The sequence below is a fragment of the Austrofundulus limnaeus genome, unplaced genomic scaffold, assembly GCF_001266775.1.
Source record: "Austrofundulus limnaeus strain Quisiro unplaced genomic scaffold, Austrofundulus_limnaeus-1.0 Scaffold2, whole genome shotgun sequence".
In the NCBI taxonomy this organism is placed as follows: Eukaryota; Metazoa; Chordata; class Actinopteri; order Cyprinodontiformes; family Rivulidae; genus Austrofundulus; species Austrofundulus limnaeus.
Window position 1 is genome coordinate 6199913 of NW_013952404.1, and position 13114 is coordinate 6213026.

The following is a 13114-nucleotide window of genomic DNA, read 5'->3' on the forward strand; positions in this document are numbered from 1 at the left end:
TGTGTGTGTGTGTGTGTGTGTGTGTGTGTGTGTGTGTAGCTCAGAGGGCCCATCAGCCTGCAGAAGTAAACAGAGACTTGATGAGCTTTGGGCAGAGACAGGAGCAGAGTGGGCGTCTGGCTCACAGCTCACAGTGTCTGAGACTACAGCAACATATTCACACAGCCTGCACTGGACTGGTGGGGTGTGTGTGTGTGTGTGTGTGTGGGTGGGGGTTACAATATGAAGGGGGACAGCACGCACACACACCACTGAGAGGGAAACACTGGAGAAACCAGGGTCATACAATCACACAGGAGGGTAATTGCGTGTCCCTCACCAAAGGGCGTAATGATGGGACACGTGATGCTGTAGGTCATACTGACAGCAAAGATACACATGGTCCAGGCATACTCCAGGCCAAACTGGAACTCGTAAGCTTGGCTCTGCAGAAAACAAAAAACAACAACAAAAAAAACCCCACAAGTGAGCTTTAACACAACCCAAATTCTTTAAAATACTGAATCTGGTTTATAAGTTTGCAAATCATCACATTCTGCTTTTATTTACATTGTTACTCGACATTCAAACTTCCTCTGAAAAGTCTTTAAGTTAGAGCGAAATGAAGAACACAAAAACGTGAATCAAAGCGGCAAACATTTGCAAACCCTTTTCACGTGGATCCGCTCAGCCTGGGACTTTGCAAAGCAGAGGCGAAGGGCGTACACGCTCARCGCCGGGATCCGAAGCAGCTCCATGGCTGTGCCGATCAGACTGGAGGTGATGACGTAGTTCACGAAAAACGCACCGTTRTCGGGAAGAAATACACACCTGTTTAATAAAAAAAACAAAAAAAAAAAAAACAAAGGTTTTAGCTGTTGTTTTGGAACTCTTTGTTCTTGCAAATAAAAACTGAATCTTACTGGAATCTGATCTCCTTCTCATCCATAAAGATGACATCAAAGAGCCAGTTGAAGAAAAGATCAAGGCTGAAGATAATAAAACATTTAAATGAAAAAAAGGGGAGAATCATAAGAATTAAATAAAGTAAGTCAGAATGTGKGCATCTGAGTGCGTGCAGAAGTTGTACCTTGACAGACCAAGCGAAGGCAGGATGATGACCATGAACACCAGCAGAAAGAAGCACTTGTGCATCGTCACTTGGTTCTCAACAGATCTGCAACAACAGAAGAATCTGCGATCAGCTACAAAACACTCAAAACGTTCAACTGAAGCGCCGTTAGCTGATGCTACATATTAAAACTCTGTTGGTTGGACTCTCGAGAACTGCCGTTTCCACTCCGGCAGAACAGTTGCATTCGCTCCTTCACACGCTGAACGCCAGCACACAAAACATTTGTGGGGGTGGTTATGTAAAGAGAGGGCACCTATAGGCGAGGTTTTCTCCTGCCAGTCGCCATGTGCAGAGAAACGGCGCACGGTGGCTACAGTGCATCTAATTATTCTCCCATGAAGGTCTCTATGACAACCTGCCCAGAATATAATGGTGCAGGGAGAGTGACAGAGAAGAGGAGGGAGGGAGGGAGGGAGGGAGTAAAAAAAAGAGCATCAGTGTAACAAGAAGGAGCTAAAATAATAGTCAGGGTGAAAAAAAATAAATTAAAAGTTTCTTTAAAGGAATGCTGCCTTTCATCTTTTAAACTAAAATCAGTTTTTGTTCAGAAATGGAGTTTAATTGTAGCGAAACCTTGAAAATAGTGTTTTAAGTATATTTCTATTCTAATAACTGCACAGTTTTGTTATAATCTTGTACAGTATATTATTATTATTACTATTATTTTTGTAATTGTTAATCTTGTTTTTTATACGTTTTTAATACTTTTGGATCTTTTTGTGTGCACCTATATATCTGATGCTTCTGTTACACATTAATTTTCCCTTTGTGGGTCAATAAAGGTTATTTGTACTCCAGAGGTTCTCAAACTGGGGTCCCAGGACCCCCAGGGGACCGTGAGAGGTATCTTGGGGGTCCTCAAAAAGTTTCAYTAAATTGTTAATTTGTTTTTTATTTTGAAAAATGCATGGAGAACAATGAACTAATAAAAATAAAAATAAAAATATATATTTCCATGGCATTTAGGGGTTCAAATGACAGTAAATTATCTTTTAAAACAGCATGGGGTTTATGAGGGGGTCCCTGGAATGTTTTTGCCCTTGTAAGGGGTCCCCAGACTCAAAATGATTGAGAACCCCTGCTCTTTTCTATCCACAACTTTTTGTAAAAGGGTATGTAGGCTGCCATGACAGACCACTAGTCCCCCCACCCCCGGCACAACCAGCCCAAATTTTATGTTGATATTTGTAAAATTTGTTAAGTTATAGTTGTTTTTGTGTTTTTTAATATCAGTTGGTTGTGGTTGCTATCTTGATTCAAGCTGACTTCAAAAGTTAATCAGTTGTAGACACACATCAAATGATTACTTTCTGTAAGTTTTATTAAAATTAGTCCAGCGGTTCATGAATTTTGCTGTTAACAGACAGGAACACAAACACGGCATTTTGGAAGGTTGAGGAGAGTGGTGAGGTGAGTACCTGGTCCAGTGGGACTCAAAGAAAGCAGAGTAATAAACTATGAAAGGAAGCAGAACYGAAAACGCCCACAGCAGGAGAGTTGGGAAGAACTGGGTAACAACCGGGCTCTGCAAAGAAACAAAATCATGTTTGAAACTCTTAACTCTAAAATAAAATAAATAAAGTTCTGAAACTCTAACCTTCAAACTGTCCACGGGCCGCGTGACRTTGAACTTGTCCATGGTGTTGACGATGATGGCGGGAGTGGTGAAGAAGAAGAGCAGCAGGAAGAGGAGGAGGTTGAGGAGGACACAGCGGAGCCACCAGCGGGACCCGCACACCGACAGGTTCTCCCTGGGGACGGGGGGAATAATCAGYCAGCACTGTTAACATTTAGCTCCTCACTACTGAACAATGTCAACAGCTCAGTCTAAAAAGACCGTTACTGTAATCCACTTCATGCAGAAATACATATAATGAGCATTAACTGTCCCTACATCAGCAACAAAAGGCTAAATGTCTTAACAAGAGTAAAAAGTAGGGACACTAATGAAAAGGTTAATCATTTGCATGTGGCTTCTAAATAATTCAAAAATGTCAACTCTAATAATGAGGTGATGTGTCTGATGTGAGTCGTGCAAAACTAGATATTTCTCTCAAAATTTGTGTATTTTGGGAGGTGCTCCGCTATCCTCCCACAGTTAGAAGACGTGAAWCCTCAGGTTTATCTGTTTGTTGTTCTGTGGATGTGAATGTTAGAGCTTCCGTCATGGATTATTTACGCAGTGCGTGCTGGAAATAGTTTACAGATCATCATGACCAAGCACAAAGCAGAAAGATGCAAACTTCTCACTTTTTTTTCTGGAATAATRGGACGCTGTTAATGTGCAAAACTTTGCAGCTAAAGGGCCTAGCATTCATTAAAGGAATGCACATCACCTGCTGCCTTATACCAGAGTTTTAGACCGAAAACATCACATCTGAGTTACGTGTGGTCAAACTCTGCATGTCTTTGAATAAACATTCAAGTCTGACAATGGATKTGATCCCCTGCGCATAGTTTGGACTCTCATGATCTTTCAACATTATGCACGATCTCATGTGACAATCAKCTAGGTCAACAACAACAAATTCACTGGAGAGGATGCTAACGACAACAAGCTGCCTTTTCTTGGACCGTCTGCGAAACGGAAGCCTAAGCATTGAGGTTTACAGAAAACCAACTGACTGACTGTTTGACTCCCACCACCCACTGGAGCAAAAACTTTGTCATTAGAACTCTACACCATCATGTCCTCACGGGGTCAGAAGGGATGGAACAGAAACACAAACCTGTGGGCCTTTGTGGAAAAACACTGTCATCCCATGTGCTGCTGGAGGATTTGAAGGATTTTCTCCAAACTAACCCTATTTTTATTTTACAAAAAAGAGCCATAAGAATTATCACAAGAAAACATTACTATCGCCCATCTAATATATTGTTTCATCAATTAAAATTATTAAAATTTTATGAGTTGGTTGAATATCATGTTCTGCAGGTAATGTATAAAGCTAATAAAAAGGTGTTACTGTCAAACGTCCAATCTAATTTTATTAAAAGGGAAAGCTGCTATAATTTGAAGGGACTACAAATGTTTGTTAAGCAAAAATCTGAACAAATTTGAAGGACAGATGCACTTCAGTGAAAGGTATAAGACTATAGAATAATCTGGAAAATGATCATAAAAGCATTGGATCAATTAATTCCTTCAAAAAATGATCAAAGTAAAATCGTTAAAGAAATATGAAATTGTTTAATTTGTATTTGTATGAGTTACTGTTTGAGGAGTTGAATTTTTGTTTTATCTGGTTTATTATTGTTTGAAATTAATATAATTTTTTTGGTAAATAGGAGCAGATATAAGATATTTTTCTTCTGCTGCTGCCTTTCATTTTATTTAATTTGCATTGTTTTGTTGTATGTAATGTGTTTTTTTTTTAAATGAAATGAAATGAATAAACTACATAATGCCCGATGCATTTCAAACCTAACAGGATAAAGCTATCCTGAGGAGAAACCAAACTTCTCCAAGACTCAGCTTTGCACCTACACCTCAAGGACTCTGCTGAGAGCCATATTTTGGTTTGAGTGATGCACAGGAAGTCAAACAACKTCAAACAAACTTTGAGCCAACAATACTCATTGCCCGCAGGCAGGGTTTTACAGAAAAATGAGATCCAGTTTATTTACTGGTACTCACCAGATGATGTCACTGGGAGCAGGTGCGTAGCTGATGCCCCATTTGTGCGACTGCACGACGGTGGTGACGCTGGACTGCTGGGGTCTGCGACCGCAGCGCACGCGACTGTAGTCTTTGACGATGCTGGGGAACGGAAGGCGGCGGTAAAACGGCGTCACGCATTAAACGCCGAAGCGCTCAAGTTCAGTTTACTCACACGGCTGTCATCCTCTCGTCTCGAAAAGTCACGAAGGCGATGCCCAGCCTCTTGGTGGAGATGTAGTTCTTCTCCGCGTTGAACTCGTCCGTGCGCTTCTCCTCCAGCTCGCTGTAATACTGTTCTGCATCCACCTGCAGAAACGTCCAGAGTTCACTTAACTCTCATCTTTCATAATCTACATTTGAACAAGGATGCTGCAATGTCTTTTACTTTTGCATTGCAGTGCCATCCAGTGGTAAAGCCGCTCTTGTGCAGTTTGGCACCATTATGTTGTGTGTGTGTGTGTGTGTGTGTGTTTGTGTGTGTGTGGTAATAATAAAGCTCACCTTCTCAAAGCCACATACGTCACAGCAGAAGATCTGAGAGCACGGATGGGTGGTGATCATCACCTTCCCCTCCTTCTGGGCCTTTGTAGCAAAATACAATCTGCCTTTCATTGCTTTGCGCCTGAAAAACAAAAAACAAAACAAAACAAAACAAAAAAACAAAACAAAACACCATCCTTTAGAAAAGAGCTGGAAGACCCCAAACCCTGCTAACCCAGCCTGGGACCACTCATCGTACCGCTCCAGGTCCAGCTTCATCAGCTTGTGAACGTCGAAGCAGAAGCGGATGTCGGTGACGGTGCAGCTGGGGTAAGCCTCACTGGTGGATGGAGAAACACCATTTGATTAGGGTTTAGCTGAAGCTGTGGGCGAATAAATGAGCTCCCTGAGAAGCAGCGGGTTAAAAGGATTTAACTTGACTTAACAATAAATTAGTGAGGAAAAGATGAGTACTGGAAGTGTTTGGTGACGAGTCCCGGGTCAGAGATCTCCCTGGGGATGGAGGTGATCATCAGCGTCCTGGATATCTGGAAACACGTTCAACAAGTTAGCAATCTGTTAACTTATTATCGACCTCCTCTAAAAGGTGAAATGTTTGTGTCTGTTAGCAAAATACCTTATAGACCACTGGGCGGATTGTAATGAAACTTCCAGAAAGTAATTGCAGGATATACCTATACAACTCATTAACTTTTGGAGTCAATCCAAATCAAGATGGCCGCCACAGTGTACTGACTTTAGAAAACTCAAAAATGGCTACAGCTCAGTCAATTTTATAGATATAAAGCTAAAATTTTATATGGTAGTAGCTGTGAGTTTTTTACGACATAAACTCTAAGTACTAAAATGAAGTATGCGATGTTTGATGTTTTGTGAGAACAAAACGGCTTCATCACAAGATTTAGTTTGAAAGTTGGCAGGTAATATGCATTGTAACTTGCAAAGTTCAAATTTTTAGGAAGCATACTCGATTAAATTTTTTCTCATATTTAATGTTTGTAATATAAAGRCGTTTTTGAAACTATTTGAAGGAGACATATACAGTCATATAGATCCTTATTTTTCACATTTAAATCATTCAGTCGGTGTCTATATAAAGTGGAACTGCAATGATTTGGTCTGAATTCCTCCTTAYTGTAACTCCACAAGCCCCTCTTTCACCTCTTTTCACACGCGGCCCACCTCCAGCTTCTAGAGCCCTCCATTCTAGTTGAGGGGTTTACGACTAYATAGCAGCACAGAAACTTTTTWAAATTAATTAAAGAWGTCAACAGAAGACTTGTCCATCCAGCCTTACATGTTGGAGCCAGAGGAGAATGAAGATGATGAAACTGTAGTTGGTAAGTTCAGACCTTATTTAGAAGTTCCAACTAATACTATAATAGTTCAGAAAACAACWGAAAATAGAGAAAACTGGATAGGTTGATAAATATGACTCAAACCGAATATAAARATATCTACGCAGCACCAGGAGAGAATAAATCAAACTTTTCTGCACTCCWAGAGACTCCRAGTACACAACAAAATGTATTTAATGACTAAAGAAGTGGATTTTGCATGAAATGTCGCCTTTAAAGAGTACGAGACGACGCTGACAGACCTTTTCATCTCCTCTGTCCTCCAGCTGCATGGAGTGGTGAGCCATACACAGCAGCGTGATGATGAAGTAAAGCAGAGCGAAAATGCTGTGCAGCCAAAGAAAGTTGTCCCTTCAAAGAACAAACAGCGTTTACAGATAGTCCATTTTACAAAAAATGTTTTATTTTATTTGTGGTTCTGGCTCGTTTCATGAGTTCTGATGTCATGCCTGCCGTGTTCCACTTACTTTGCACTAACATTAGCCAGCGTCGTCCTCCCCAAGTTTTGAGGACTGTCTCCTGTAGAAATAATCACACATGACGGAGTGTGAGACATTTCAGCTCCTGCAGCGATTTAAAGGACTAAAACCCCTCCACCTCTGTCTGCTAGGCAAGGCTTAATTAAAGCAACCTCGTCTTCTTCATTTGTGAATTTCACACATGCCTAACTGCACTGGTTTAATTTAGGAACCTTTGTTTGGCGTTTCTATGGCAGCCTGTGTTGGTTCATTTAATAACTAGGAGGTGACACGCTGGTCCGTATGATGAAAACCAGCAGTAATAAAAAAAGAGCTCATAAAGTTCCTGTCTTCATCCTGTTGTGGAACAGCCTGCTCAGGGCTTCCTGCAAAAGGCCCCTCTGTAGCTGATTATGTGCTCCAACCCCTGACACCTCCATGTGAAACAAATGAAGCATTTTCTATTCTCACAACCTTACTAATCACAAGTACGCAAAAAAAAAAAAAAACTCCCATGAAATGTTAGCTGCTTTGTTTAAAGATAATGTTGTGAGTTTACACAAAAATCCAACATATAAAAGCATCTGATGGTGCCTGTGTGGCCTATCCTCCTCCTTTCAGAGTCYGATGTCTCTTGAGGTTTAGAATAAACCCTCCATTTTTTTTGTTCAAAATTATAATGTGAAGACCAAAAATACCCTGGAGAGTCCCGGAAAAGTTGATCGGGAGGATTACAGCCAAAGACAGCAGGGCCACCATGGTCATGAGCAGTATAATGTGGCGCTGAAAGGACAGGTATGTGACTGCATCGATGCCACATTTGCTGCGAATCTCRTCATCCCTGCACACACAGAGAGCAAAACACCAAAATTATTCTTTCAATTGTACAATTACCAACAGTTGAGTGTGTAAATTGTAAATAGAGAGAAAATAATGAGTTGGTACTTGGAAATCTCATAAATTATTTTTTTTACAATAGAAAAAAAATGAAAAGTTTATTTATCTTGAACATTACATAAAAAAGAAGAAAAAATTTAGAAACTGTTTAAGGGGCAAGATGAAGCAACTTGTCAAGTCTTAACTAATCATACATGTTCCCAACTGAAGTGATAATTTGAATATTAACAGTTTTGAAAACTTAAATAAAAAAAAATCATGTTTTGTGCTTAATTCAGTTCTTTCACCTTTGAATCCCTTTTAAAGATATTGAGTTATGTATTGGTGTGATAGTAGACAAGACTGATCCCCACCATATGCTAAAAGCTAATTAGCATGATGGCTGACAAAGCTAAAACTAGCCTGTGGTCAGCTTTTCAGCAGTTTTCAGGAAAAATCTTTCAGCATTATGTTTTCACGCTGCATTTTCACAGGAAATGTAAATTTTCTAGTTTTATTAGCGACTTTAAAGTGCCTGTGACATATATATCCTTCAAATACAAAAAGTCAAAGAAAACATCTTTGTATTTCCAAAACTTGGCAATAGACACTTGATTTTATCCAATTTGTAACATAACGGCATTTTTTTTATAGATTTGGCTCAGCTAAAATGAAACAGGAAGTGACATCAAAGAGGAACTCTTTAAGACTGGAAACTCTCCGGTCTTTGCTTATTAAAACAGTATTATTGAACTCTGACTCTTCTTTATCGCTCTTTGATAGTGACTCAAAATAATATAAAGAAASATCAGATTCTWCTCTACAGTCTCTGCTGTTGACCATTGTAGTGATTCTCTGTTTACATTCAGACATTCCCCWTTGGCATCACTTCCTGTTACTGCACATGCAAATATCTCTACAAATGTTCATCTCAGTGGTATAAAATATTCTTTGCATTATGTTATCAATGTTATGGTTCCAAAAATGCATTCATATTTATTAGAAAAAGTTGATGTCACAGGCACTTTAAATATAATGTAATTTAAAAACTGTGTCCKTTTTTGGGAAAAAATTGGGTAATTTTGTTTCGTTGTTTCAACTTTTAACATTTTCATTGTGTTTCTTTGTGGATAAATTATGGGTTTACATATTTTTCAATTCATTGCATTCTGTTTTTATCTTTATTTTGCAGACTGTCCCAACTTTTTTTGGCAGCGGTATTTAAAACAATGCAATCTTAATTAAAAATCTGAGCAACCGAGGCCACCTAAAGTTTCATCATGAGTCCAGCCCTGGCACCGAGAGCTTGCTGTGAAAAGCTGTGGTCGCCAGGCAAAAGGTTCAGGAAACCAAATGTCATAAAACGGAGAAAACAAAACGCAGTGGAGAAGTGCACGCAGCAGCCCACACATTGCGAACTCACAGGGTGGGTTTGCAATTCCCCAGAAATCCTTGGGCGAGCCACGAACATTGGAAACTAAAAACAGAACCACCATAATACTATGGAAGCCATGGATACAGTGAAAAGGACACTTTTACAGGTCCAAATCTGCAAATATCCTACAGAAAAACCCACAGCACCAGTGGTTAAGTGAACCCAGACAAGTTTACTTTGAGGCTGAAGCTGCTATAGCATAGAACTTACATAAGATGGTGACATCAGGAGCCTAAAATACTTTGTGTAAACTTACTTCATATGGTAAAGAGATGCAAGCCAAGTGCAGAAGCCCTGCAACAAGAGGAGAATCAGAAAACAGCAGAAGAATTAGTTACCAGAGACATATTTAACCATTTCCATACATACAGCGGGTAAAATAAGTATTGAACACGTCATCATTTTTCTCAGTAAATATATTACTAGAGGTGCTAATGACATGAAATTTTCACCAGATGTTGGTAACAACCCAAGTGATCCATACATACAAAGAAATCAAAAAAAGTCCAGAAATGAAGTTATTTGTAATAATGTGGAATGGCACAGGGAAAAAGTATTGAACACGCTTACTAAAATTTATCTAATACTTTGTACAAAAGCCTTTGTTGTCAATGACAGCTTCAAGACGCCTCCTGTATGGAGAAACTAGTGGCATGCATTGCTCAGGTGTGATTTTGGCCCATTCTTCCACAAACAGTCTTCAAATCGTGAAGGTTTCGTGGACCTCTTCTATGAACTCTGATCTTTCGTTCTTTCCATAGATTTTCTGTTGGATTCAGGTCAGGTGATTGGCTGGGCCATTCCAGCAGCTTTAGTTTCTTTCTCTGAAACCAACTGAGAGTTTCCTTGGCTTTGTGTTTGGGCTCATTGTCTTGCTGAAATGTCCAGCCACGTTTCATCTTCATCATCCTGGTAGATGGAAGCAGATTTTTATCAAGAATGTCTCTGTACATTTTTCCATTCATCCTTACTTCAATTATTTGAAGTTTGCCAGTACCATATGCTGAAAAACAGCCCCACACCATGATGTTCCCACCTCCAAACTTCACTGTTGGTATGGTGTTTTTGGGCTGATGTGCAGTGCCATTTGACCTCCAAACATGATGTGTTTTCTGGCATCCAAACAGTTCAATGTTGGTCTCATCTGACCAGACTATATTCTCCCAGTATTACACAGGCTTGTTTAAATGTTGTGCAGCAAACTTTAAAGGAGCTTCAACATGCTGTTTCTTCAGCAGTGGAGTCTTGCGTGGTGAGCGTGCATACAGGCCATGGTGGTTCAGTGCATTACTTATTGTTTTCTTTGAAACAAACGTACCTGCTAATTCCAGGTCTTTCTGAAGCTCTCCACAAGTGGTCCTTGGCTCTTGGACAACTCTTCTGATAATTCTTTTCACTCCTCTGTCAGAAATCTTGTGAGGAGCACCTGGTCGTGGTCGGTTTATGGTGAAATAATGTTCTTTCCACTTCTGAATTATGGCCCCAACAGTGCTCACTGGAACCTTCAGAAGTTTAGACATTCTTCTGTAACCGATGCCATCATTATGCTTTGCAACAATAAGGTTGTGAAGGTCTTGAGAGAGCTCTTTACTTTTACCCATCATCAGATGGTTCTTGTGTGATACCTGGCCATCATTTGGGACTGAACCAGCTGATATTAATTTGCACTGACAAGGGGCAGGCTTGCTTTCTAATTACTGAGAGAGTTCAGCTGGTGTCTTGGCTTTCCATGCCTTTTTACACCTCCCTTTCTTCATGTGTTCAATACTTTTTCCCGGTGCCATTCCACATTATTACAAATAACTTCATTTCTGGACATTTATGGTTTGATTTCTTTGTATGTATGGATCACTTGGGTTGTTACCRACATCTGGTGAAAATTTCATGTCATTAGCACCTCTAGTAATATATTTACTGAGAAAAATGATGATGTGTTCAATATTTTTTTTACCCGCTGTATGTGTGTGCATGTTCTGTCTGCAGAAGGTCAGCAGAGTGGCACAAAGATGGAGATTTAATGGGTCTGGCTGGGAGTTGTAATCACCGTACTGCAGCCTCAGCTCTGTGTGGGCACAGAGCGACGACTCCAGTCTGAGTCTTTGCCTCTCAGTGTTATAAACAGGCAGCGAGGTGACCTCAGTCTGTCACACAGGTGTCAGGGCATCACAGACAGTTCGGCTGAGTCATCACCCAAACGTTCTCCCATCAACAGTCAGGGCAGCGCCGTCGCAGACAACCGGGCTTTATTATAAAAACTCAGCATTCTCTTTTTCCTGACGTGATTGGCAAATTAACAGCGACACTTTATAMTTAGCATAAATAAACGAGAGCAGGACTAGCTGTCTGTGCAGCATCTTTGGGATTGGCAATGATAGTTTTTCTTAAAAATATTTAGCAGAGCACAGATGGCTGATCTCCACCAGTCTCCCCCTCATGTTCTTCGTTTGTTTGTCCTAATTATAGTTTCACAGACTAAAAGTAGTGGCAGCGTAAAAAAAATAAAAATAAATAAACAAGCGTGGATGYCTTTTGCTATTTTCAGGTTAGTGTTACACTTCTGCATCCACAGCGGTGTGCTCGAGTCCTAGAAACACTAACACACGTGAAGCTGCACGTGTTTCAAGAGAACACATGAAAAAGGAAAATGAGGGGAAAAGTCCATCTGTATGCATGCATTTCCTCAAACTCATTTAAAAAGAAATAAAGGATAATGTGGCTTTTCTCAGAAACAGACTAAATAAAATAGAAAGCATTAGACTATTGTGTACTCAAGGTTTTTTTTTTTTGAAAAGTCCCACAACATATCATATTTTGACTAAATCCCATTATTACAGCTTTTTCTATTAATGCACTATTGCTGCCTCTTCTTAACCCTTGGTTTAATGCGATGGATCACAAATACAATGATTAGTAAATTATGTGCAATCTTAATTTATTTAGAATTAGCTCAAAAACAGCACGTCGGAGGCTACACTGCAAACACTGTTCATCTAACTAAGTCTTTCAATGTTATATCCAGCCAAAAACTATTTAAATCTTGTTTTGAGACTGATATACTAAGGAAGAAGAATGTGGTATATTATTAAATAAAGTTTCCTTGTTTCGTGAATTGCTACTGTYTTATTCCAATAGCAGATTATTTCACTTAATTTGAGAAAAYTGAAAAGATTCAGACTCAAATTAAGTGAAATAATCTGCCAATATTAAAAGACAATTAAAATTCTTGAAAATAAGGAACATTTCCAGCTTTCCAACAGTATAAGATTTGTTACCAACAAGCATTTTTACAAAAAACAAACAAACAAAAAAAAAACAATCTACCAAACACATATTTCTTTCTTGCGCTAAATTTATTTTTCTACTTTTTATGATATTAATAAAATATATTCATAGGTCTGACAGCAGCAACACATTGGAATAACAATTAAAAAAACTTACAAACAATCCAGAGATTTCTTTATGATTGACAAGACTGAAAGAAACCCCTGAAGTGGATTAAGAGGTTTGACAAGTTCATGTCATGTCTGAAGCKGTCTTTCAGTAATAAGAGTTTCCACGTTAGTGAACTCTGTGTTACATTGTGTTTCATTAAACAATGAAGAATGKTAAATTCCACAGGAAAATATTTACCAACTCATTAATATTTTTAAGTATTTTTATTTTAAAAGAGTTTTCAACGCCATTTAAAGAGGATTTCACGTGTTTTTCTGT

The 13114-nt window shown here is 39.2% G+C and overlaps 1 protein-coding gene across 1 annotated transcript in view; it reads right to left on the reverse strand.

The window, feature by feature from the left end:
* tmem63c (transmembrane protein 63C) overlaps positions 1–13114 on the reverse strand; it is a gene marked incomplete at its 5' end in the record, with an annotated part of 29184 nt that overhangs the window by 7073 nt on the left and 8997 nt on the right. Inside the window, 15 exon segments of the mRNA XM_014013056.1 lie at positions 320–425; positions 648–810; positions 903–968; positions 1070–1156; positions 2533–2639; positions 2712–2865; positions 4752–4874; positions 4948–5081; positions 5277–5397; positions 5515–5595; positions 5730–5803; positions 6877–6985; positions 7102–7153; positions 7791–7933; positions 9660–9697. Coding sequence (XP_013868510.1) covers positions 320–425; positions 648–810; positions 903–968; positions 1070–1156; positions 2533–2639; positions 2712–2865; positions 4752–4874; positions 4948–5081; positions 5277–5397; positions 5515–5595; positions 5730–5803; positions 6877–6985; positions 7102–7153; positions 7791–7933; positions 9660–9697 — 1558 coding nt within the window.